The following is a 27,607-nucleotide window of genomic DNA, read 5'->3' on the forward strand; positions in this document are numbered from 1 at the left end:
CAGGGGAGAAGGGACAAGCTTTATTTCTGGGAAGAAGACGGTTATCTTGTATTTAGCATAACTCTGCAGGGCCCACTGCGGGGCTTTGCTCGTGGCACTGATAACTACAGGCCACTTTCACGCGTCCTGAGCCGACGTCTTCACTCATCATTGGCGTCATCCTTGTCTTTCTTCCCTTCCTCAGGGTCTCCTGCATCTTTCAGATTTTGGCGAGCAAACTCCTCAAAAACTAAATTTTCGTCCTGGAAACTGAAATAAAACAGACAACATTTTGATCACTGCACGCTCTTTGAAGCTGAAGCTGAAACAAGATCCTTGATCTTTTTGCAACAAAGGAACAGATCGAGGTTTTGCCAATGATGGAACACGAGAGCATGCCGTTTCCTCGTGGCTTTCGGCTAAGATCCCATTAACAAGCACAAACGAGAGCACGTGAGGGACACAGAGCCAGCTGGCAGACCCAGCGCGCCCTGTGGGCCTTACGGGAGGGAGGGAGGCGTGGGCTGTGCCGCCTGGGCTGCCCTGAGCCACAGCACGGACACAAGGACTCAAAGGGGGGTTCCGGCTAGAGAGGGAGGTCCCAGGCCACAGGGAAAGCCAGGGCAGCGTTCCAGTGGCTTACCTTTCCTTAGCTGGAAGCCCACAGCAAGGAGGGGTTGGGGGCAGGGGGAGAGAGAGAGAGAGAGAGAGAGAGATCTGTTAGCATAAATTCTGTCTCATACTTGTATCTGGAAAATTCCTACCTTACTTAGGTGACTTTATAGTTTGAGGGATAATCCAGCCTAGATACATGTGATTCATGATACCCACGTGAGCTTCCTGCTTCTTGCCGATCCCACTCCCTTTCTCCCTGCATCTTTAACCGCTGCTTCCCTTTCGATGTCCACAGACCTTCTCGCCTCAAAGGAAACCCCCGCAATCTCACCCCTAGGACACTTGCCCTGATCATCCTCACTGCCTCCGATGTTGCTTCTCTTTTCGAAGTATTTCTCCCTAAGTGCCCTTCAGACGCACGGGGTGCCCTTAGGGTGCCCGGTCCAGGCACCTCCACCCTGCTGGGCTCCGGAGGGGTAGGACCTGGGACTGGACAGTTCACCAGCACCCCAGGGTTGAAATGTGTGCTAAAGGTTGAGAGCCACCCCCCACTCTCTGTTTTCAACTTCTGTTAACACTTGATCTCTTTTTGTTGGGTTGTTTGCGTATGTTTTGTGTCCCCAGATTAATTGCTATTGGTTTGAGTGGTTTTTGTTCCTTCGTAGCTTTCTGCCCACCTAGTAAAGCACTGGTGTAAAGAACCGCACCTGCCGCTGTTTGGGAGCACAGCAGTGGCTGGATGGTGAGCCAGAGCTTTTGTGTCTCATCCCCAGCACTGTGAGGGAAGTGTCTAGGAGGGTCGCTAGGCTCAGGGGACCTAGAGAGGCTGGCTCATCCAAACACCCCCTGGGCAAGAAACAACCTGCAGCCCACAGTGCTAAGGGATCAGATTATACCAACTGGGTCCATTGCCTTGAGGTAGAAGACGGGAAGAATCAAACTGACAGGATTTGGTACAGGTGCTCCTGACAGGGGAAGACAAAAACTTGCTAGCCTTTCCACGGCACTTATTACCTACAAATTACTCGGCCTCAGGCTCCGGGAGGGCTTAACTACAACTCAGAGTTTCTCTGTTTAGAATCTAGGAACTAGGCGGAGAAGATATAAGATATGAGATTTGATGACTCATGGATCTCTAGAAATCAGAGTTTTGTGACCATGGGGTGATTTGTCTTAATCCTTGCTCCCTGCAAAGGGACCCAAAGGTCCACCAACAGATGAATGGACAAAGAAAATGTGGTTTTTGTCTCATGGTACAAAAGATCATTGTTTTGTCCTGACATTGTGATAAGTTCAATGTCAGGGCCATTATGATTGGAATATGAAACTGTCCATGGAGGAAGAATAACTCCATTTCTCCCAAATTAAGTCACAAAGTCTGTTCAAAACTCCAGAAAACAACCCAATATAAACTATGGCATCTCCTCAGGTGACCACTTTTTTAGTGTCCTTGAAAGGAACCACAAGGCATCTTAATCTCACACAGTTAAAAAATAGTCTTCTAATGATATAAGCATAAATGAATGAAAAATGTATGGCTAGACTGTAGTTTTCTCCAAGGGAAGGTTTTGGCAAAGTGCACTGAGGGTTTAAATCCAAAATATTTGGAAAAGACACTTTCAGGCAAAATATTTTTGAGAGGAAACCTAAAATGAACACGAGGGCTCATTCTAATGTTTAAATGGCATTTCACTACCAACGTAGAAAAGCCATTTATAAAGTATGAGAAAAATAAACCCTGCTTGTTTATACCACTTTTACTTAAAATATTCCTTGCTACTATAGCTATGGAGAGTTCTCATTCAGACAGGTCCATTTTTCTTTCCTGTTAACTCAACTGCCTTAACACACAGTGGAGAATTTTTTTTCACAGTTTCTGAGGTTGCAACTATATTATTTTTGCTGCTTCATTTACCTTTTTAGAAAGAGCTTTATGGAGATAAAACTCACACCACACAGTTCCCCTCTTCACAGTGTACAGTCCAGTGGTTTTAGTATGTGCACAGAGTTGTACAACTAGTGCCTTAACATCCACACAAGAGCCAATGGATTTACAGTTCCAATGAGCTGAGGTGTCAGGAACCAAGCCTGACCCTCTTTTCTCGTATTTTCTGTATTCTCATCACAACCACCCCTGTCAAAAATATTTATCATCTTCTAAATGCCTGTTAATGCTCCCAAATGAAACACGAGGGCTTTCGTTGTACAAAAAACTCAGGCTCTCAAATTTATTTTTTACCTAAATCAACTTTAAATCTAAATTGACAGCAGAGCATCTACTTTTAAATCATTCCTGGTAAAACCTCACCAGATTGTGCCCCTCCAAGGCAAGGAAGCTCCATCCTCCACACCCCACCTAGAGGGGGGCGAGCTCAGGACGGAGCAGGTGAGGAATCGCACCTGACCACGCCCATGCTCAGAGGTGTGGTCAAGAAAGACTAAAATCCATAAATCTGCAAGTAGTGCAGAGCTGGAGAAAGCCAGGGAAGGGCACGACTGACCTGTGTCCTCAGGCTGGGGGTGCATGAGGCGGAAGGGGACCTCAGTGGCCACTTCACTGGAGGAAGACAAGGACGCTGATTAGTGAGAACACACATGCACATGCACAGGTGTAAATCACACAGCAAAGAGCTGTGGCTACTGAGATTCCCGAAAGATCCCCAAGGCCCAAGCTGAAAGACGACTAATTCAGTGGGATTGAAAACAAAACAATGCAAATTGACCAAGGGGAAAAAATAAATAAATCAAAACAAAACAAAACAGAAATCAGGAAGCGATCAAGTAGGAATTTTAAATGTCTTCCCTGGAATGTGGTCTAGAAACCTCACGTACGCATGACTGAGGCAGCTAGTATGTTTAGGTTCCTCTTACTCGTGGTTATTGGTTGCAGTGACGTGATATTGTGGGTGAAGAAGAGGTGAAATCCTGGAGAAAGGATAGTTTCTAAAAATATTCTTTGGCACAAGGTACACCATTTTTAATATGTTGAAATCTCTGTGAAGCTGGTGCATTGTGGGCTGGGCACACTCCCTTGCTACAGAACAGAACAGAGATGAGCAGGAACCACCAAATCCCAAAAGCTAAAGGGCTTTGGGGTGACTTGGATCTACACAAAAAGAAGGAGGGAAAGAAGTCAGGAAGGAAAGTGGGAGAGAAAGGCAGAGAAGGGACAAGTGGGCAGGTGGGAAGGGAAAGTGAGAAAGCCAGGGTTGCTCCTCACTTCGCCCAGGCCCGGGGCCTTCTCCCCAGGGCTTACCTCGGGCCCCGCCACCTCTATTTACAGTGAAGCCACCCTCCTCAGGGTCTGGGAGAGAAGGTGAAACCGGGGCTCCAGGGGAGGGAAGGAAGTGAGGAGAGCTAGGGTGAAGGATCACGCAGGGTCAATGCCTGTCTCAAACCTTTCTTAACTTGCTGCTTCTTTGTGTATGATTTAAAAGGCAGCCATCACTAGTCACAATAACCAAAAGGTGGAAACGACCCAAATGTCCTCCAACAGATGAATGGACAAACAAAATGTGGTATATTCCATGCAATGGAATATTACTCAGCCATAAAAAGGAATGTAACACCAGTACATGCTACAACATGAATGAACCTTACGCTAAGTGAAAAAAAGGAATCACAAAAGGCCACATTTTATATTGCATGATTCCATGCATGTGCAATATCCAGAATAGGCAAATGTATAGAGACAGAGGGCAGATTAGTGGTTGCGAGGGGCTGGGGGGAGGGGAAACGGAAGTGACTACTTAATGGGTATGAGGTTTCCTTTTCAGGTGGTAGGAACTATCTGGGTTCTGGAACTAGGTAGCGTTGATGGTTGCATAACATTGTAAACATACTTAATGCCACTAAATCGCTCACTTTAAAATGGTTAAAATGGCAAAATTTATATTATGTGTATTTTACCCCCCCCCACACACACACAATGGCCATATGCAGTGTGCCCGTTTTCTGGGTGTGTGTGTATGTGTGTGTCCTTGCCCAGATGTAGGCCTAGCTGTGGTCTCAAAGAAACATCTGAGCCTCACGCCCATTAGCCAGGGTTTTGGGGATGCTTCCAAAGGCAGTGGGCATCATTTTCTAACACCTCTCAGCAGGACTGCAAGAAACCAGCTTTTGCAGGTTACTATTTGGGATCCCCAGGTTTGTTGTCTTTGATACCCCGAGAAGCAAGCAGAGAAGGGAGGTGAAGAGGCTTACCTGGAGGTGAGCTCGCCCAGAAAGCTAGAAAACACAAAACAAATGGCTATGGCGACTGTCCACAGTGGGAACGTGACTTCATTTCCCGTTATTCAGGGGCAGGACACAGCCCAGTTCTCATGGCCCCTGCTCCCTAACTCACAGCTTCCAGGATCTTTGCATCCTTTAACGCTCAGCTTCACTCCTCCTCTCACCTGTGAGTTCATCTGTTTCTCAAGAGGATTAGTTAAAATGAGGACTCACTTAGGTTCAAGCCATAACATTCAAGAATAAGCCACAGAGGGCATTGTGAGATACCTGCTAGTCACTTTTCTTGACTGCTAAAAGAAACTCTACCCTGTTTTTAGAACCTCTTAGAGAAAAGAAAAAAAAAAGCACTATCCACTTTGAAAAATATAACAAATACAAACATTGTGCTAAAAAATACGCAGAATAGACCTGCATTCTACTTTGTTGCCCCCAACCAAAATTTGGGGAATTATTTATCTACTTGGAAATATGGAACATATGAATAGACTCTCCTTTGATGGCTGAACTGCCCAAGGCTCATTAAGGTAAAAGGCCAGAGCCATTGGCAATGGTATTTGAAAGGAAAATGAGAATTCAAGTTTTTCCTTTTTTGGTTTTTTTTTTTTTCCAGAGACAGGGTCTTGCTCTATCACCCAGGCTAGTGTGGAGTGATGAGATCATAGCTCACTAGAACCTCAAACTCCTGGGTTCAAGCAATCATCCTGCTTCAGCCTCCCCTATAGCTAAGACTATAGGCACATGCCATTATACCTAGCTAATCTTGTGGTTCTTTTAGAGATGGGGTCTTGCTATGTTGCCCAGTCTTGTCTCAAACTCCTGGCCTCAAGCGATCCTTCCATTTTAGCTTCCCAAAGTGCTGGGATTAAAGTTTTTCTCTTTTTATGAGGTTAAAGAAATGAAAGAAATTGGCTTCACAGGAAAATGGAAATCTGTTTTCTTAGAACTCAGATATTTGCGCTCTTGTTTGAAAAGGAGACTCCCAAATCCTGTGGTTACACGTTTGGGAAGGGAAGGGAAGGTCCTCCCTTTATGGATGTTTGCCTCCTAAGATGTAAATAAATGAAGATTTACTGAGAGTTCATTTTACAGCGGTTTTTTTCTGAAGCACAATATAACTTCAACTCATTTTCACTCTTGCCTGTCAACTTCTACCACCTGGGCATATGCACACCTGTTTTTGCAGAGTGGTGCTAGTAGCACACATGTTTCATAGTCTGCTTTTCTACCTTTTTCCACATGACATTATATTGAACAAAACTGTGAAATTAGACAAATAAAATCTCTCCCAAACTCTACTTGGTCATCAGTAGAAGCTGCAGCGTTCCCTTGCTTTCTGCCTCCCAATCACTCAGGAAAGGAGCGACCAAGACAGAACAGACCGAGCTTCGGCTCTGGGACACTCACCCCGACACCGTGAGCTTCACCTTGATCTGGTAAGACACCAGGATCCCCAGGACGGTCCGGTCTATGCCCTCCTTAATGCTGCCCAGAGAGAAGGGAAAAGGAGAAGGATGCAGGAGAGCAGCAAAGTAAGCCTTTAACCTCCCATCCCGGCACACAGGCGTGGGGGCGTCTTCTCCAGGAATTGGTGAACTCAACCGAGCTGCCAAAGTCCTAGAACTTTACATGTCTGGGTCATTGGAGGAACTCCGGTGTCTTCCCCTGAGAAGTTCACAGAGGATGGAGCGTGCTTCCCCTCCCCCATGCTCAGCCTCCACTGATACTAGAAACCTCGTCCTTCTCGGCTCCTCCCTCCCCACCTGCGCAAACTGCCATCCCTGGAAGGCATCCGTCCTCCTGCAGGCTCTGCCCACCTGGGTTATCTCAGCAACTTATCTCCCACACCCCAGGCTCCTCCTCCTGAGACATCTTCCAGGTTCTCGCCTTCTTCCTTCTTCGCAGGGAGCCTTTGCCCCTCATCCTTGGCGGTGCCCCAGAGCCCCCCCTCCCCCCGTGCACCACCCCTGGCAAACACAAACCTGCCCCAGAACGCCCTCCTTTGCTCCTGTGCCCCAGGACCTCAAGTTAAGGTACTCCCCCCTTTGCAAAGCCTTCCTGGACACCTGCAGGCAGCACTGGGTCTCCCTGCTCTGTGCATGTGGACCCTCTGTCACAGCCCTCAGCACGGGGAATCCTGATTGTTCTTGGCCATACCTGACAGCTCTCTGTCCCCGGCATCCAGCATCAGGCCTGGCACCCAGGGAGAGCTCAGTCAATGTGTAAGTGAATGAACAGGGTGCATGAGACCCTCAGGTGTGCCCCAAGGACAGTGTAAGGTGACCTTCCTCGACAAAAACTTGATTTTGGATGCCACTAATATGGACTGAATTGCTACTATCCAACAGGCACCGTGTGGGGCATTTCATCACAGGTTATTATCGCATGGGATCCAACACGGAAGGCAGGAGTATTGCAGGGTGCTAGCAGCAGGAACTAAGCTATGGAGAGAATATCGTGAACATGTAGCTAAGACGCCGTGAGTGATGATGGAGACGTGCTGGATAACCCTGCAGGCTGCAGGCTGTGCTGACAGCTCTGGGAAGGGAGCTGAGGCCGGGCAGGTGCTGTGCCTCTGATAGGAGGCACCTTGGGCACGTGCTCCCCAAAGAACTCCCTCGGCTCACTGGGCCCTAGAGCACCTTTAACACGTTGACTGTCCTGCTAGAAAAAAAATTTTCCTTGGGGCCACAGTGTTTCATTAGGAACATAGAATAAAAAGTTCAAAAACACAACGATCCTTTCTAATTTAATGAAAAACTTGTTAATTTGTGTTTTGTTTTCTGTGCGTGAGTGATATGCAACTTGAAAAATAGTTCACGTGGCTCCCAAGGTGGAGAGATGTGAGTTACACATACTTCACGAGGCCCCGGACTCAAAACTAGCGTGAGTCAAATATAACTCACATGGCAGTTAATGTGTTAAAGAGGACAAAATATGTTTATTCTTTGACTCCTGTCTGCTTTATGCCAAAATGTTTGCTGTCCACCCTGCTGGTCTCAGAGAACCTGAGTGTCGGGGCCGTGGGGCCAAACAGGGCTCTGGAGACAGCCCTGTGCTAACCCCAGCTCCACCGTCTGCCCTCCGGGTGACCCTGGGCCAATGACTTGAGCTCTCTGAGCACCTCAGTTCTCTCGTCTGTGAAGTGAGGGTGATAAGAGGCCAATCTCATAGAGTGGCTATTAGGATGAAGGGACAGTCCATGTAAAATGTGCTGCTTGTCACACAGTCCGTGCTCCAGAAATGTCAGCTACTGCTTTCCTAAGCATCAGAGCTAGCGTAGTACAAACTGGGCAATGCAATTGGCTACATTCATCCATTTATCCATTTCCATCAGGAGAGGTGGTGCCCTTGCCCACCGGCATCACCTCAGAGGTGGGCTCCTGGGGCCACAGAGGGAGCCCCCAGCACATCACTCGGGGAGGTGGCAGTGAACGAACGGGCCTCGAGCTTGGGTCTCCTACCCAGACACTCAGGATTCACCACCAGACATGCTCCCCAGAGCAGAGGCCTGAAAGGCAGCCTGGAGCAGCAGTGGACGCTGCCTTTGGAGCCTCCCTGCACAGTCCTCGCTAGATGTGCTGCCTGAATTGGCCGGTGCTTCTCTGAGTCAGCCTCGGCAGCTCAGTGCCCATTTGCATTGCATTCAATCAACAGCTGTAGCCATCAGGACCTCTCGTTCTCCCCTCTCCTGATGGAAATGGACAAATGGATGAATGTAGCCAATTGCATTGCCCAGTTTGTACTACGCTAGCTCTGATGCTTAGGAAAGCAGTAGCTGACATTTCTGGAGCACGGACTGTGTGACAAGCAGCACATTTTACATGGACTGTCCCTTCATCCTAATAGCCACTCTATGAGATTGGCCTCTTATCACCCTCACTTCACAGACGAGAGAACTGAGGTGCTCGGAGAGCTCAAGTCATTGGCCCAGGGTCACCCGGAGGGCAGGCGGTGGAGCTGGGGTTAGCACAGGGCTGTCTCCAGAGCCCACAGGTGTAAACCCCACCGCGTACCCGGGTGGGAGTGGGATCGCTGTTTGGGCCCCTAAGTCTGCACTCCGCACTGCAAACACCAGGCCATCGTGCTGCCCGTGCGTGCCTGTGAGCCCCGGGGGCACAGGGAGAAGGGGAGCCACCCGTAGGCTCGGCTCTTGTCCTGAGCCTTGAGGACTCACATGGTGCTGGAGGCGAGGTTCGTGTCCTCGTGCTTGATCTTCCCGTCCAGGGCGATGCCTCTCCTTTCTCGATTGTTGGACAGCAAGGGCACCAGCGTCAGCGTCTTGGTCAAAGTGCTGTTTGGTGGCACTTTTTCTCTGGAGAAAGAAAAACAGGGAGGAGATTTATAACCATAAAAGCCACCGTCAACCCCACCAGACCCTATTTGCCATTTAGCATCTTCCAGGATCAAAGTTTCCGTATCGATCCACTAGGAAGATCAGTTCAGGTGCCTATGAACTTGCCTTACGAGGAGCAGAACAGTGTTACTGAAATCCCAGAGTGGGCTGGCAGCAACAGTAGGGCGTTCCTCAAGCATCTTGACCTGCTCTGAATTGCTGAATTTCTAGAACATTCTATGGCATTAAATGAGACCAACTGGCACAAGAGTCAATCTCTTCCTGAGACTCTGTGAACAATGCAGTGGGCTGCAGAGCACTGTGGCTACTGTCCGCAACACGCCCAGGCTGGAGGGGCTGTTGCCGCTGAACACTGTCGCTACTGGGGGACCGAGCGTGACTGTGTGGTGGGTGGAGGAGAAGGCCGACACGGGGCCCTCCATTTGTGAACCCCACACAGGACCGGCCTGGGCTCAAAGCAGCACATGCCCTTCTCTACCAGATCTTCTTGATTATCAGTCGGGCTGTGGGTTTCCCAAGAGCTGCCAGATGGCAGGGACCCCATGCCAAAAGGTGGGTCTGGGATTGAGCTGGGGACACAGCAGCGAGCGTTTCTCCAGGGCCTGGCGGCATCGCTGGGGTCACAGTGCAGCCTCTGAGGCTGGGAGGTCGGCTGTCCCACTCGCGTGCACACCCTGTGCCAGGCCGGGTCTCAGGCCTGTCCTTGCAGCCTCTTACCTTGTCCTCTCACAGCCACATACCAAGGAGGTGCTCTCAAGATCCCTGTTTTGCAGATGGGAAGTGTGCCCATGGTCACATGGCTGCACACTCTCTGACGGCAGAGCCCTTGTGTGCCAGCAACACGCCCTCCATCCTATAGCCACCAGAAGAAGGCAGGGTGTGGCCTGAAAACCCTGCCCAGGAGCTGGCATCAGGACTGTTTCCTGCGCCTGTTCCAAGAGAGCTGAAAGTCTGAACTGCCTCCTTCTGGAAGGACTGCCTTATTTGATTTTCCTGGGGAGTCTACAGCAGCTGCAGCTTAACCTGCCTCTAGTGTATATGGGCAGCTCTTTACAGAATTTTGCTTGAGCCTGTCCTCCCATCTGGGTCGGGGTGGAACCTCTCTTTATAAGCTTAACTGGGCAGTAGCATTGACAAAGGCAGAAATTGCATCATAAAGGTGACCGGAATAGGAAGGGGGCCCTGGGCTGGGTTCAGACGAGAGCCGTTCCTGCCACAGAGCTTGCCAGAGGACTGTGCCAAGGCCCTGGGGCCACTTCCCAGAGCGCTCAGGATCTGGGACTGGGTGGTGGGAAGTGGCTTGGGAGTCAGGTCTGACCTGTTTCCAAGGAGGCCTGCCCACCAGAGCCCCAGAAGCCACAGGGTTCTGGGACGATGGCTCATGCTCTGCAGCCTTCTGGTGGCCGCTAGCCTGAGACCTGCTAGCATGATCTGGCCCAGCTTCCAGCCTACCCTCCCCTTGGGGGGGACCCTGGAATGATTTCCAGTTTCCTGGGAATCATTTGGCCCAAAATGCACCCAAGAGTTTAAAACAGGCCCAGATAGTGGGCTATATGTTAGAGGAAAATTTAGCCAGGAGTATTTGCCCCTGTTGCTGGTGAGCATATGCCAAAAGGTGAGCCAGGGCCAAGACCCCCAGGGCACCAGGGTGCACAGGGATGACCCTAAAAGGGAGGGCAGAGCCCAGGCCTGGCAGAAAAGGAGGCAGTTAGTGAGTGACAGCTTTTCCTGCTTTCCTCCCCTGCGGACCTGTTTTGCAACTTAAAGCTGAATCTGTTTTGAGTAAATAGTAACAGTTTTTCTTAAAGTTGCATTTTTAATATTATGTAATAGTATCTTAGTGAATCAGTTTGTCTTTCCTCACCACCAACCCCAACCTTCCTCTAACCTTGGTAAATATTTGTTACATACAATGGTGCTTAGAACACGCCAGCTAGGCAAAGCAGAAAGACCTGCGCGAGCTCTCCTCTCAGGGTGCCTCTCCCACCCTCTGCCAAGCCCGCGTAGTAAATAAATCTGTCTGACTTCCTGGCACAGGGCAAAGGTGGGCAGGGCTCTCATGCCAGCATGGAGGAGCCATTGCAGGATTCTTATTGGGTTTTGATTCTAATAAAGGGAGGAAAGTCATTCACAGCAACGGGCTAAGAAAGAATAGATATATCATTCTAATCTAGCTGTTATTGGTACAAGATTTTCAAATTGAGAAGGTCAAATGATGAGGAACCCTAGCCTGGGTGGATAGTTCGTTTGACTGTCTGGTGGGGGGCAGAAACAGTACCCACTCCTAGCTACTCATTCCCAGGACAAAGAGAAAGACCTTGCTGTTCCCATGGTGACATTTCCGACTGTGCTTCTCTCCTCTCCGTCATTCTTTGGCCTGAGCCTCGGAACCCCCGTGAGAGGGGCAAGGGAGGTGTAAGGCGAACACAGGGTAAGATGCTAACTCACTCTGCAGCCCTTGAAGGGAGAAAGGGGAAGGAAGTGGAAGGCCGGCGGGCTCGCTGAGCATTCTAGTTCCCTCTTCAACCATGAAAAAAAGAGGAACTTGACAAAGAAGGCCGGGCGGCCCCGGAAATGGAAGCCCAACCAGCTACTCACTGTGTTTCCTCCGTGGCCACCGGCTTGACGTAATAGTCGCTTGAGTAGAGAACCACATTGGCCACCTGTTCCACTGCAAAGGGAAGACAGGAGTCGGGTGATCGGCCCCAGGTCCCTCTACGCACGTCCCTGGTCCCTGCTGGCCTTCCAGAGACATGCCACTCTCGCCTCTCAGATGACCATTTTAGTCTACTTCCCCAGTTTGGCCCTCAGCCCACGCCTTCAAGGCTGCAGTTTCCAAGTTCTGTCCTCAGCCCGTTTCTGGTCACCCGTAACTGGCTCTGTGTCATCTCCCACCCGTGACTCAGTCTCCTGAGACCGCAGCTTCCGGGAGACGCCTCCTCTCCTGGGAGCCCATGCTGTACTCCTGGTGTCCTTCAAAGCCACACTATCTGCCAGCGTCCCAAAACTCACCCTCTGCTCCCTTGCCCCAAACCCAGCCCCTTCCAACATCTTCTGTCTTATTTAATGAGCATCTTCCCTTCTGCTCTCCAAGAAACCATCGGGCACAGAGGGCCCCTCCGGGAGGGCATGACCACAGAAAGGCAGGAAGGTCACCTGTCAGGGATATTGTCCCAAGACAAAGAAAGGCCAGCCCTAAGCGGGCACGGGGTTGAATGAGATGCCCTTTCAGCTTTTCCTGCCTCTGCTGTCCTGCTGCTGATGACAACAGAGACACACAGGCAGTTCCAGGGACCCAGAGGGGCCTTATTGGGCCAGAGAAGTGCCCCTTAGGAAGTATGGTCAGGCTGAGAAATTCTAGAAGACTCTGCACTCTGGTTTTGAGAAGAAGGTCCTACCAACCTAGTGCTTTAATCCTCTTCACTGTCTTCTCCGTGTTATTGGTCACAGTCACGGTCACAGGGATGGGCTCCCCATGGAAATAGATCTGGAAAAGTCGGCAGACAAGTCAGAAAAGAACAGAGTGTGGTGGCACCTTTACTCTCAGGGCTTTCTCAGTCCATCTCCACCCCCTCAGCTAGAGTAAAACTGTCTGAATTCCTATACTCTTAAGGAAGAGGAAGTGACGGCCAACCCTCCAGGGAAGGGTCCGGAACACTAGTGCCCAGTCTGTGGGAGCCAGGGGAGGATAACAGAGTTCTGAGCATCACACTGGGGGAAGCCAGGGGCTCTTCAGTGGAGTCATGAGGTTATGAGGGACAGGGCGAGTGACAGGAAAGCAATCCTCCAGCATGGCGCCGTGCAGTCTAGCCCCAGGTGAGCACACCCTGTGTGTGGGCACACCCACCCACACACAGATGCACACACAGTGTGCACACGACTGACTGCTGGTGACCAGAGGGACCAGAGACAGCCTCCCACCATGACACCTCTAATAGATGACATCGCCCTTGTGGCTTCTGTGAAACTTAAATTTCCTGGGACGCCACACCTAGCGATGCTGCACTAGCCAGCAAGGCCCACGGGGTGGAGGGAGGGCAGGGGCAGCGGTGGCGGTTATGTGAAAAACACCCCGTCCTGTCCCCATCTGTCAGGACGGCTCCTGGGTGGAATGCAAGCCGATCTGACTCTATTCCAAGGGTCACAGTGACTAGCTCCGAATTATGAAAAACATTGTTTTTTCAGTTATCCTAGAAACAAGGTTACTTGCGACGCCCCCACACAGTTAGGGGCTGGGGCTGGAGAAGAGGGGGTACTGGGCCTGCTCCCCCATGGGGCGTGGCAACAGTGGGTGTGTTACCTCTTTGCTGAGGGAGACTGTGAGGTGCAGGGGCTTGTCAGACATGAAGAACTGCCAGGACGCCTCAGCTCGGGGCTGGGGGCCCATTTCAGGAGGAGCGTGTTGTACTTTCCGGATCAGTAACCGCACGGAGCTCCTGCAGAGAAAGTCCCGGATAACCCAGGATGAGCACCTGGCTGCCACAGGGGGCCGCGGGTCTGTCCCCACAGTCACGCCGGGATGCTTCAGGAAGCAAGAGATGGGACGAACCAGAAGACGGACAGAACATTGGGCTGAGCCAGAGGATCTGGTTTCCAGTCCCTTCTTTGGTATTCCATGGCCAGGTGGCCCAGGGCCAGGCCACGCCCTCGAGGGCCACTTACGGCCTCTGGCTCTGGCTCTGCCTCCTGGGTGAGGCTGATGTGTGACTGCACCATGTCCCTTATGTGACACATGATGCACTATTACTACCATGCGTTATCGTAAATGCCCAGAGATGTGTGTGTGGAGCACGAGGAGAAAACGTGAACGGCGCAGAACAAAAGGAGAGCCGAGCGCAGGGACTGGGAGCTGGGGGAGTGGGGCTGTTGCTTGGCGGTTCCAGACCTGCTGTTCCAGGCGGTGGGAAAGCTTCGGGTATAGACAGTGGTGATGGTTACAGGACATGGTGAATGTTCTTAACACATTGACTGCCACACTAGAAAAAAATTTTTTTCCTTGGGCCACAGTATTTTATTACGAAAATGGAATAAAAACTTTAAAAACAAAACAATCCTTTCTCATTTAATGAAAAATGTGTTATTGTGTATTGTTTTCTATGCGTGAGTGATATGCAACTTGAAAAATAGTTCACGCGGCTCCCAAGGTGAAGAGACATGTGAATTACATACACTTCGCAAGGCCCCGGGCTCGAAACTAGCGTGAGTTAAATACAACTCACACGGCAGTCAATGTGTTCATGCCACTGAATTGTACATTTGAGAGTGGTTAAAATTATCAACTTCATGTTTTATATATTTTACCACAATAAAAATATTTTAAAAGAAGAAAACTAAAGAAAGGGGAAGTCTGAAAGCTTTTAGGGACTTGCATGGGTCCTTGAGGTTGCGAACTCCTGTCACTGTCGGTGGGCAGGCAGTCCCTAACTGCCCTGACCTGGAGCGGCACCCTCACCCAGCCACGCTGGCTCTGTGGGAAGAGTCCCGCCACACAGCGACAGAGTGGGGCACTTCCTCACCTCCCCCCACGCCCTGCAGGCTCGCCCACTCCCACAACAACACTCTCTCACCTCTTCGAGATTTTGTCCTCTTCGCCATCGGCACAGTCTGTGGCGAATGCTTTGACCTCAAAGTCGACCCCACAGCACTGTTGGAGACAGAGAGCAGACAGGCAGTCAGCACCCCGCTTCCTGGACACAGGGACAGAGGGTCACAGCCCGTGCAGGGCACAACCTCTCTTTGTCTTAGCCATATCCTATTCAAGGCTGCACCACGAAGCCTACATTTAGAAGTGTACTAGGCCGGGCGCGGCGGCTCCCGCCTGCAATCCTAGCACTCTGGGAGGCCGAGGCGGAAGGATTGCTTGAGCTCAAGAGCTCCAGACCAGCCTCAGCAACAGTGAGACCCCAGCTCTACTTAAAATAGAAAAATTAACCAGGCGTGATGGTGCGCGCCTATGGTCCCAGCTACTTGGGAGGCTGAGGCAGGAGGATCCCTTGAGCCCAGGAGTTTGAGGTTGCTGTGAGTGAGGCTGATGCCACAGCACTCTAGCCGGGTGACAGGGCAAGACTCTGTCTCAAAAAAAAAAAAAAGTATACTAATAACAAAATAATGACATTAGCATCAGGAGTGCGCCATGGACCCAGAGCCCCCCAAGCAAGGGGAGTCAGCCTCCTAGTGTGCCAGGAACCATGGAGGGTGACTTGCATGCTGGCTGGTCCCCACCTCCCACCACCTCCCAGACTCCGTTGTCCTCCACCATGACTCCACATGTATGGCCCTGGCTTCCTGCTGCCTAGAGCAGGGGCCAGAGGCACAGGTGCTCCCAGGGCCAGCACAGTACCCCGCAGGGATGTCTGCACCTGACCTCAGTGTCACTGGCTGTTCAGCTGCAGCCGAGCGTGGACAGGCAGCAACAGCACCTGATGCTGGCAGTTCTTAGAATTTCAAAAAGAAACTGGACATGGAAATTGGGGTGAAATCACCTGATTTTTAAATTAAATAAAAAAACTTTGAAGCACTGCAGGAGCCAAACACACACAGCTGTCAGTGACCTCCCGCTCTCAGCCCCGGCATGTGACTCCCTGGGCCTCCCACACAAACCCTGCAGAGCCTCGCTCATCTCTGCACATTCACATGAATGGGGGGCCCACATGCCCTGCACCAAATGCCTGGAGGGGAAGTGGAGTTGGCAGCCAAGTACATGAACCCAGCTGTGTCCACAGGGGCATCTAAGCCACAGATTTATTGGTTCTGCAACTGTGGAATCACAGCAATCCTAAGCTCTGGGTTGAGAATAAATACGCACAGTTCCCCACGCCAGCTCCGCTCCGCTCACCCACTGCCCTCCACTCACCCAGTGCCCCTGCATGGGCCACACTAGCTCACGAATCAGCCCTGGCATGGTGTTCTTCCTTCCTGAGACGCTTGTCTCTCTCTCTCTCTCTCTCTCTCTTTACATTTAATATTTATTTGGCAAAGTCCTATGTATCCTTCAAGCCCCAGCTCAAAGCACTCCTCAGCTGCAGAGCACCAGGTCCCCAGGCACTTGGACGCTGCTCCCAGGCTCCCCGGGCTCAGGGCGTACCCCTTTCCTACCCTCTCCTCTGCTAGAACAGAGGAAACAGGTGGTGCTTTGTTTGGCCTGTACAGTGTTGTAAAAATCAAGAAAATTTGCTAAAAACTCTGAATTTCAGGCCTCTCTTTAAGAGCACCGTAAGACCTGCCAAAGCCGACTGCATTCCCCTTCCTCAGGGCCCTCAGCTTCCCCCAGCTTGTCTGCCCACACCCCGTTTTCCTGGGCCAGCGGCTTTCAAGTGTTTCAGAAGTAAGATTTCCGATGTGGCCCACGGAACAGACACGCGAGTGTGAAACAACTCTCGTGACACCATATTTAGGTTTGCTATGTGTGAAGCACTCTGAGGTCTCCCATTCCGTTCCATTTCATCCTACTCTATTCTATTCCATTCCATCCCATTTTTAAAATGCCATTTCTGATCCACTGCATTGATTTCACAGACCACTAAAGGGTCAGGACCCCCACACTGAAAAACACTGCTATAACCCTTGTCATCCGTCGCTACCCCCCCCCCCGCCCCCATCCCCACAACCCACTGTCTGCCCTCACGTCTTATCCTTTTAGCCCCCTCCCTTGTGAATCCCAGACACGGGTGACTCGGGCCTTAAGGCCTGAAGTCCATGGGTCCCAGGGCCTCTCACTCTGCTCCCGTCCTCACAACCCGCCTTCCGTGCCTGGGGTCCCTGGTCCGTCCCGCCACCCCTCCCTCACACACCAGCCCCTCCATAGCTCGTGCCCAGCCAGCTCCAGCCCCAACCCCGTCCTCAGCACAGCAGTTGTGGTGGCCCTCTGGAAACCTAAGTCAGAACCTGTCATTCAGAGCCCACCGACGGCTCCCACTTTACGCAAGCAAAACTCCAAGTCCCTGCAACGTCTACAGTTTTCCGTGATAAAAGTCTGTTTTTAAAAGTCTATCGAAGCAATGAACAAATCCGTGGCATTTCTTCTCGAACTAACCTTCCCCATGTCTTGCGGAGCTGGCTGCAGCATCACTGAACAGGGCAAGTAGTCAGGAAACTGTGGAAAGAAACAGATAAAAAATCATTCTCTCAGAGGGGTTATTCCACAGGTAATATAGGATCCTCACACAGAAATTGGAAAATGAAGATGTTAAGCAAGAAAAAAGAAAAAACATATTCACCCAAGCTGCCGACACCCAGAGTAGCGTTGCTAACATGACCTTCCCACAATGTTCTCCGTGTGCACAGATGCACAAATAAGGATGTACACATGTGTGTATATGTTCTACAGAAATAGAACCGAGTGATGAACACAGCCTTAGTCTGCTGTGTCCTGACCCTATGCAGAAAGCACGGAGAGCATTTTCCCACGTCATGAAATACAGTTCTGCACCATCACTGTCAGGGCTCCCGAAACACACACCCAACATGGCCAATCCCCTTTATTGGCTGCTCAGTCTTTACGTTTTGCCCTTATAGACAATGCCAAAATAAATATCCTTCTTTCTATACCTTAGCACAGTTTCAGCCAATTAATTCCATAAGCTATATGGCAAGGAAGAGAAATCACATTTTTTAAGGTTTTCAATACATGTTGACATGCTGTCCCCAAAAGGTTATGGTGCTTCAAACTCCCAGCACAGGTGCATGGGAGCACCCAGGACCATATCACTTTTTTAAATAATAAAATGCAATTTTGAAAAAAAAAGATGTAGTCAAATAGAATGCCATTTACCACTTAATTTATCATTTAAACTATTTCAAATATACAGTTCATTGGCATCCTGTGCTAGACATTCACATTATTCTGCAGTAATCACCACCATCCATCTCCAGAACTTTTCCATCATCCCAAACTGACGCTCTGTACCCGCTGAACCCCAACTCCCCAGTGCCCCTGCCCAGCCCCTGGGAGCCTCTGTTCTGCTGTCTGTGTGAACTGACCACTCCAGGTACCCCCGTGAGTGGAACCGCACGGTATTTGTTCTTTCGTGACTGGCTCCTTCGCTGAGCATAATGCGCTCAAGCTTCATCCATGTTGTAGCACGTGTCAGAATTTTCTTCCTTTTTAAGGCTGAACCATATAGCTTTGGAGGAGGATATGCTCTTAAGGCAACTAAACATGCTGGTAAAGAGGGTGGTGGTAGCTTCCCCACATCCAGCTCACCCCAAAACTTCAGAGAGCCTGTGCGCCGGCACCACGGTCACCAGGTTTCACTGGGCAAGACACAGCCCTCCAGAGAGGTCCTGAGACCCCCAAACCGTGGGCAAGGCTAAAGATGACGTCTTTTCACGAAGATCCCCTGTCCTGTAGGGAACACTTTCCTGCTTAGGACTCCCCAGGGCCAACCAAGGGGCACTTCTGTGCCCTTTCTTTTTATGGCAGAGCAAGCGAAGGAGAACACGTGCTCATGTAATTAGGTGGTCGGGCGAAGGGATATATCCAAACGGTGGGTTGAAGCGGTGCCTTCAAACGCCGAGAGGCTATTTTGAAGGACTTAAAAAAAAGACAATCACAGACCGTGCAATCTAGAATTTCTTCCAAGGGTGCAATTTACAGGCCCACAGAAGTGAGCTCCTTCCTCTGTCCCCTTCCCTGTGCCCGTGTTCACACTGTGCGGTGCAGTGGGTGCAGGACGCAGGGCCAGGGCCAGGGCCAGGAGTCACCCACCGTGAGCAGAAAGGGGTACGTGTTGCCCCCCAGCTTCTTCCGCAGGCTCTCCTGCAGTTTCGTGGTGGTGCTCGCGGCGCCAGCGGGAGGGTACACCTGGACCCGAGAGAAGTAGAGGTCCCTGCGGAAGCTCAGGCCCATCACGTCGATGTCCTCCTGGCCATAGCGGAAGGCGCAGGTCAGAGAGACGTACACTGGGAAGAAGACAAAGACAGTGTCACGTGTGCCCTTGGCCGGGTGTCCACCAGCAGGCGGCATGGGCAGTGGGGTTCCAGCTGTTAGCATCTGGATGCAGTGGGGCTTGAGGAAGCCATACTATGCAGCTGGTCCACGCAGTTTTGCAGAATTGGCACCTGCCCGAGGGTGACTGTTAATTACTCTACCGGGTATGTGAGAGGGTTTGAAAGCATCTTTCTCCCAACCGCATCATTTTGCCAAAATGGTGGAAATCTACAGCAGAGAATGTGAATCCCCGTCCACCTGACTCCCTTGTCCCCATCCTGCCCTCCGTCCCTTCATCCACCAGCTCAGTGACCTCAGGAGGCTCTGAGACAGCGCGGCTGCTGGGTCCTGGGGGACAGGCTGTCGGGATGGAGGGCGGGGGCAGGAGGCAGAGGAGAACTGCTGGGCACAGACTAGTTCCCCCTTGTGTTCACGTTGCTCCCACGCTCACGGAGCACTCTCCAAACCGCCACTTCTGAAGGTTCGTTTCATTAAACAGACTGAAAGTGTGCCCCCGGTGGACCAAAGAACTGTAGGAAAGCTCACTGCACAGTTTTTGAAAAAGACACAAAGCACATATTTCTCGAATATAAAGCACATCAGAAGTGGCACCTCTGAGTGCTTCCTGGCTGTTGGTTGAGGCTTCCTGGCTGTTGGTTGAGGATTTTGTCCATGTCAGCCCCAAGGGCAACTGGCCCTTGCCACCAACTCAGAAGAACCACTGACCACTCGCCCACCCCTCATTCCAGGTGCCCAGAGATGGCCGGCCTCACGCCTGCCCTCACCAGGAGTGGCCTGTCCTGAAAGCAGTCACCCTTCTCTGGCCGAGGGCAAGGGCTTTTAGGACTCCAACCAGACCCCTCCTGGTGCCAGACAGAAGCAGGGCACCCAGGAGGAAGGTGGAGATGACACAGGGGACATCTTGGGACCCCATTTTGGCCGTGCCCCCTCGATGCTGAGAGCCCCACAGCTGACATGTTCCAGTTGGCACATCTAGGGCTCAGAACAATTCCCTGTGGTTGCCAGTAGCAACCACTCAAAAAGGCATATTTAGAATGGAACTGAGTCAGTGACATTATCATAAGGATAGCTTGAATCTGTTCTAATTTAGTTTACGCAACTGTGATTAGTAACAAGTTACTTGCCCCACACATCACAAATGCCAGAGATCTTCAAGGGCACCGTGACACTGCGGTTCAGAACCACGGAAGGAGGCACAGAAATAAATTCCGGGTTTTACTCCCCCTGCCTCCCAGCAGGCGTGATTTCCCGCTTTTTGGATAAAGCCACCAAGGAGCCCTGAGCTGCCCCTAGCACAGACTACAGGGGCAAGCACACAGAGCGACAGACCTGGGCTCCGTCCACCATCCACTTATCTGCTGCCCTGGACGATGGCTTCGCTGATTCCTGCCAGCTCTGGCATGACCAGGACCCTTGTCCCGGGCATCACGCAGGGGAGCGGGAGTACGCAGGCCTGGCGCAGACTGCATGTGCGTGAGGGCTGCCCTCCGCCCTCCCACCCATCCCTGCGCACGAACGCCCCTTCCCAGCACCAGCCCGGGGACCCGCCCAGCCCTCCACGGAGGACAAGGAGCACCAGCTCACCTTTCTTTCCTTTCAGGAGCTCGGGATCAACCAGTATGACACCATCTAAAGCAAAAGAGGGAGAGAACAGTGAGGGTGGAGGAGGTCAAAGAAACCAGATGCTACTTTAAAAACTATGTATGTTTTTTAATTGCACATATAATCCATGTTCATTACAGGAAAATTAGAAAGAGAAGTTAAGCTAAGACAGAACAAAGTCATTCAGATTCCCACTACCCAAAAATATCCATTGTCAAGATACTGGTGCAGAATTTTTTCCCACAATTATGCATTTAATTATATGAGTATTTTTACTATAGAAAAAGATCCTATTATACATACTGTTCAGTTAACTGCTTTCCTCAAACAACTGTACATTGCAATCATCTGTTCATGTTCACACACATATGTACACATGCACATATATAAAATACATGCTAATCACTTTGCTAGCTACATATCACTCCACCGAATGGATGCGCCATCCAGTACCTAACTGACCTGCTGCTGTTAGGGGTTGTTTCCAGTTTTCCCATCATAATGACACTGTGATGAACAACTTTAGACATAAACTTTATGTCTCTCCATGACTTTTAAAAAACAAACTATAGGGCCGGGCACGGTGGCTCACGCCTGTAATCCTAGCACTCTGGGAGGCCGAGGCGGGTGGATCCCTCGAGGTCAGGAGTTCGAGACCAGCCTGAGCAAGAGTGAGACCCCATCTCTACTAAAAATAGAAAGAAATGATCTGGCCAACTAAAAATATATATAGAAAAAATTAGCAGGGCATGGTGGCACATGCCTGTAGTCCCAGCTACTTGGGAGGCTGAGGCAGTAGGATCGCTTAAGCCCAGGAGTTTGAGGTTGCTGTGAGCTAGGCTGACGCCACGGCACTCACTCCAACCCGGGCAACAGAGCGAGACTCTGTCTCAAAAAATAAAATAAAATAAAAAATAAATTAAAAAAAAACTATAGAATTGGATTTGGCTTTTTGATAACATGCTGCCAAATACCCTTCCAAAAAAGGGTTTTGCCAAAAAGCATTTTCATCTTCGGTGCCTGAAACTGCCAGTTTTTCTACTTTTTTAAAAAAAGTTTTTGTTTCAAAATAATTATAGATGCAGAAGAAGTTGCAAAGATAGTACAGTATCCTTCATCTACTTTCTTCCAGTGGTTACATCTGACTTAATTATAGGACAATATCAAAACTAGGAAGCTGACATGGCGCATTTTGAAGGACACCTTGGTTCTTTCCAGTGTGGAGCTATTATCATACAAATAAAGCTGCTATGAACAATCGTGTATAGGTCTTTGTGAGGACATAAGTTTTCATTTCTCTGAGATGATGACCAGGAATACAGTCATTGGGTCATACGGGGAGCGTATGGTTCATTTTGTAAGAAGCTGTTGCACTAGTTTTCAGAGTAGCTGCACCATGTTACATCCCACCAGCAATGTGTGAATGGTCCAGTTTCTCTGCATCCTCATCAGCATTTGCTATTGTCACTTTTATTTTAGCCATTTTGATCGCATATTATGATATCTCATTGTGGCTTTAATTTGCATTTCCCTCGTGGCTAACAATGTGAACATTTTGTCATGTGCTTATTTGTCACCCCTGTATCTTCTTAGGTGAAATGTCTTTCGTGTCTTTTGCCCATTTGCTCGTTGGATTTTGCTTTTTTATTACTGTTAAGCTTTGAGCATTCTTCATATATTCTAGAAGAGTCCTTTGTCTCTTCACACTCTAAAACTGTTTCTAATCAGCCAGCGGCACCTCACTGATGTTTTAATTTGCATTTCTTTAATTAGATTACTAGCAAGACCGATTTTTAAAAATACAAAACTAGCAGTTGTCTGATGACTTAAAGGAAAACCAGAATTAAAATTTTACTCCAAACAACTTACCCACAGGCTCTACTTGGCTGACGTGGTCTACATAGTCTCTCTTCCCCAGGTAGATGGTCACCTGCAGGAAGAGGTGTAGGTTCTAAATGGTCAGAGAACACTAAGCTAAGGCATCCGTGTTAAAAACTAGCAAAAAACAAACTTTGTCATTAGTCTTGAAAAGAGGAGGCTCTGCAGCGTGTCCGTCGCCCCCTTCTCTCCTGGCTGGGCTGCGGGCAGAGACGAGGGATTTCAGGCAAGGTGCGCTCTAGCCTCAGTCCTCACACATCTGCTCTGAGGAATTCTTCCCACCTCTTTGGATGGTCGGGGGCTCCCTGCTCTCTCCACCTTTCCCCATCGAGCCCAGGTCTGATATCAACGAGGAAACTTGTTAAGTTACCTGATAACACTTTAGTTGAAAGTTATAACTATGCAAATGAGGCTACTATCATTCACTTTCATGTTAAATCTTTTGTTTCTCACTGTGGAATAAAAGGTTTCCTCTCCTTGTTAACAGAATTTCTGGACTGAGCAAAGAGGTGGGAGTTCTGGAGAAGTCCTTGAAATCCTACCAGGTGAGTTTCTGCACAGGTACCCCTGAACCCCCACTCTGAGGAAGGTGGGGGGAGCTGGCTGGGGAGGGGATGACCACGGTCCTGGGCAGCGAAGGTCTCCTCACCCGCTTTGTGGGAGAGCAGGCTCTGGGTCCCCCAGCTCATCACATTAACCCACGGTAAATGGTAAGAAGTCGGAGTCTGCCAAGTATCTTTAAGCCAGCACGGTATCCACTCCTGTGTCTGCGCACAAAGGAGTTCACTCAGTGACTGCTGAGTGTGCCGGTGAATGAGGGCACACACCCTGGCCACCCCTGCTTCTAAGGCACATTTGTAATTCCATGAACAGCCCAAATCATTTCTGTTGGTGTTAAATCATCCCCTACACTTTACCCTTCCACCCCAAATCGGGTGTCCCAAAGTGGGTCCCTGTGCCCTCTAGATTATTCGCATGATTGATGTTGAAATGATTTCAGGCAAATGCCACCAGAACCCTGGTTCGCAGAGAAGATTCCATGGGAAACCTCATAAACTCAGCGCCAAGTGCTTGACGGAGGCCTTGGTGGCCTGGGCACATGTGGGAGGAGGCATCTGAGAGAAGGGGCTGACCAGACACAGTCCTACGTGCCCCTTGCCTGCAGTGGGCACCAGCCTCCTAAACACCCTGGGAGTCTTGGCTTTGCCCTGCAGATCCACACTGCACCCTGGGGTGCTGACGCAGGTGAGTCACCCCCGTGGATGCCCTCGTCTCTGGCTTCTGGGCAAGGTGGGCCAGATGTTGGTGGGAGGGAAGAAGGTAAGCAGGTGTTTGTCCCCCACTGGCCTGGGGCTGGCACAGATGTCTACCTGGGGTCACTGTTCCTGGCAAGTGGCCCTGCCGGCCTCTGGGTTCCGGTACCTGCTCGAGTCCTCATGCCTTAGGCCCAGGGAGGTACCAGTGCCCAGCTGCTACTGGCCCTGCTCTGGCGTGTTGAGCTCTTTCTTTTGATCTCTTCCATGCCTGTCACACCTGAGTAAATAGCTTCTTTTAAAAACTCTCATCAAATCCACCTATTTGGGGGGTGTTTTGCAGGAACCCTAACGCTTGCGTTGCTACTCTGCTGCTCAGCAACTGCTCACTTGCTCCCTGTGGAATAAAATCCAGTCCCTTGCACGTGGCCAACAGGGCCATTTACCTCCTGGTGCCAAGCCACCCTGAGAGCCCTGCTCCTCCCCTGGGCTCTGTCCTCGTTCCCCACCCACCACAGATGTGTGCCCTGCCCCGAGTGTTTCTGTATGGGGAAGGCCGCCTGCTGCGTCTCCACCGGGAGAAATCCTGTCCACACTTCAGGGGACACCACAGAGTCCCTAGCCCTCCTCTGCCCGACGAAGCCTGGCCTGGGGTGCCCCAGGAGCACATGGCCTGCGACCCTACCCTGCGGGGGCCACACTGTGTTGTGGCTGCTTCTGTCCCCTCTGCTAGACTTTCAGCTCCATAAATAAGGCAAATGCGTCTCTCATTCACAGTTATGGAGGCCCCGGCAGCTCTGTTGGGCATTGGAGATAAAAACCAAACAGGACGCCCCATTGGTCCTTGAGGGCCCTGCTCTTTGGCTGGGAACCCCCCAGGTGAACTGGCAACTGCAGCCCTGGGGCAAATGCCAGGGCAAAGGAAGGCAGGGAGGGGCGTGAGGAGGGACGGAGAGAGAGAAGCCTCCTCCTTTCAGAGAGGCTCTACCTAAGTGGAGACCTGAAGGACAGACAGGGGACAGGGGAAGGGGAGGGCTGCTCTCTGGGCAAAAAAGATTAACATATGCGAAGCCCAGAGCCGAAAGAATGCCTCCAGAACTGCCAACGCTTCCATCTCAGGTGAATGGCCACCAAATGGGGATGCAGGCTGATACAAGAAAGGGTCTTACAGGCCCTGACCCTGGAGAATCTCTAGGAAGACGCTGAAGCATCTTAAGCAGAATGAAAGAGCTGAGTTAAATAGAGAAAAAGATTTGGAAGAATTAAATAGCGTTTAGAGAGCTTATCACGTATCAGGCACCAAGCTGAGTGCTCGGGCCACATTCTTTCACTTAATCCTCCACTCTGTGAGACAGGAATTAACCCCACTGTATAGAGGGGAACACTGAGGCTCGGATCTTGTGAGCAGCAGAGTGGAGAATGGCTTGGCAAGGGGCCAGCCAGTTAGGCAGCCTGACTGTGGCTGGGGGGAGGGGGATGGAAGAGTGGGTGAGAGGGCAGAAGGTAGGTGGAGAGAGTGCCCCCTTCTCTTTCAAGCTTTGGCTGCAAGGGAAGGAGAGCGAGAAACCACAGACGGTCGAGGGGGGTTGGTGGTGGTTGTTTGTAAGATGCATGAGGTCAGCACTTGTTTTAAGGCTCTGGCCAAGTACTGGCAGAGAGGGAGAGGCTGCAGACGCAGCCCAGGCTGGGAGGGACTGATGGTGGGGACCCCGAGGAGGTGTGGGCCGTGGGACCCAGGGTGTAAATAGCAGTGACCCTCAGGTGGCAGCAAAGGCCCTCCTCGGCTACAACGGGAAGGGCAGGGGAAGGGCGGGGGCAGGCAGGGAAGTGGGCCCTAATGATGTAAGACAGCAGCCAGCCCTACGGGGGTCCACCCAACAGCCATGCGCCCCTTCTCCCCAGATAGAAGTGGCTGACTGTATTCAACGTCTGTCATCCTCCACGAGGCGGAATGCTAAGAGGAGGCCAGCCCAGGGGATGATTCTTCAAAGGCCTGATCCAACTGTGATCATCTAATTCCTTTGGTTCAGGGTTGGTTTAGGGTGGATATGTGACTAGTTTTGACCAAAGAGATGTGAGAGCAGTCTGCTGGAGGGATTCTGGGAGAGATTTTCTGACCCTTAAAAGACAGCCCAGGAAGCCACAACCTCTTCCTTCCTCCGGATGTTGTCAAGTGAGGGTGGGACGCCTGGAGCTGGGGCAGGTGTCTCCCACCAGCTGGGGGTGAAGATCACAGCCGAGGGCAGAGTCAAGAGAATGGCAGAGAAACGGAGGCAGGGCCCTGGCACGCCAGGCCTGGAGCTGTACAGTGGCTGCCGCTCAAATGATCCCAGTACGTGACGAATCGATAAATTCTACCCTCCCTCTTGATCACCTATATACAAAAAATTCTAAATTTCTTGGTTCAAAGAGTGTCTAGGTGTGAGGGGGGGAAAGTGGGAAATGACATAAGAAACCAGCACAAACGGCTTCCTCTTCTGCCAGAAGTTGAGATAAAGTGGACTGGAAAGACACAAGTTGGGAGAGTTTAAAGAATGAAAGTTTGAGGGGCCCAACTTGTCAGAGGGCTAGATAAAAACGACAGTTCCTCTGCCAGGAGAGGAAAGGGCAGAAGGAGAGTACGTGCAAAGCCCAGTTCTCTTGGGTGGCACAGTAAGGATGGACAGTTTCTTCTGGGCCCAGTATAGGCTTCAGAAATCAGCCAGAAGAATGATCTAGAATGATCTAGATCCACCCTGGTAGCCACTAGTTACAGGTGGCTCCTGGACCTTCAAATAGGGCTGTTCCAACTGACATGCGCTGTCAACATGAAATATACACCAGCTTTCAATGACTTGGCAAAAGAGTGCAAAATATGTCATCAGTAGTTTTTATATTATTTACAAATTAAAATGATAGTTTTTTTAATCTATTGGGTTAAATAAAATATAGTATTAAAATCAATTCCACCTGCTGCTTTTTTCTTTTTTAATGCAGCTACTAGAAAACTTAAAATTATATTTGTGGCTTGCATCGGAGGGTGCTGAGCTAGACTGTCAACCCCTACAGAGCCATCGAGTGGGGCAAGGAGACTCTGTCCCCAGAGGCCCAGGCCGGGAAGGTCACGGGCATGTTGGGACCCTCTAACGGGCCCCCGGAGAGTGGTGGAAAAGGAGTGAATTGGGCAGCTCCCTTCCGCAGTGCCCCGCGGGCCGGCTGAGGTTTGAGAGGCTGGCGGTGGGGCAGGGCGAGGAGAGGAGAGTGTCCCATTGACCAGCACCTGGGCTTTCCTCGGGCAGGGGCTGGACGGACAGACAAAGGGCCAAGTGAGCCACAGGTACTGACAAAATAGTTTGAAATGGTAAGTGACGGACTCACACGGCTTAGAAAAGAAGTGGAGGTAGGGGTGAGAGTGGGGACTGAAATTAGGAGAAAATTGAGGGTCACAGGACCGGAGTCTCGGTGAGATTGAAGGGAAGCTGTGTTTCGGCAACTCACTCATTTACATCTCCCTGACCGTCCGGCTCACACAGATGGACAGTGGGCGCACAGCTTCCCCGGCCGGCACAGGGCCTGGATGTTGATCCCGTCTATATTATACTCGAACAAACTCCATTTTTTTTTTTTGTTACAGTGATTCCCATCAAGCCGCTCACTTCTGCACCACCTACCGATTTGTCCCGGGAGATCTTCTTGAAGATAACGTGGTTTGGCGCAGACTTGGTCTTCCCGCTGGCCGCCATGTCACCTGTCCCCGGCAACTTC

At 50.7% G+C, this 27,607-nt stretch overlaps 1 protein-coding gene across 1 annotated transcript; it reads right to left on the reverse strand.

Moving 5' to 3' along the window:
* On the reverse strand, positions 1-27,607 carry SAG (S-antigen visual arrestin). The gene is made up of 15 exons (XM_045559610.1): positions 27,514-27,607; positions 22,602-22,662; positions 20,715-20,759; positions 18,888-19,081; positions 17,214-17,273; positions 14,749-14,825; positions 13,482-13,617; positions 12,584-12,668; positions 11,780-11,852; positions 9,002-9,139; positions 6,232-6,309; positions 4,798-4,821; positions 3,096-3,151; positions 623-632; positions 1-249 (listed from the first exon to the last, which is right to left on the reverse strand). The coding sequence occupies exons 1-15, from the start codon at positions 27,583-27,585 to the stop codon at positions 141-143; spliced, it is 1,218 nt and encodes a 405-aa protein (XP_045415566.1). The 5' UTR covers positions 27,586-27,607; the 3' UTR covers positions 1-140.

Source organism: Lemur catta, chromosome 8 (assembly GCF_020740605.2).
Source record: "Lemur catta isolate mLemCat1 chromosome 8, mLemCat1.pri, whole genome shotgun sequence".
NCBI lineage: Eukaryota > Metazoa > Chordata > Mammalia > Primates > Lemuridae > Lemur > Lemur catta.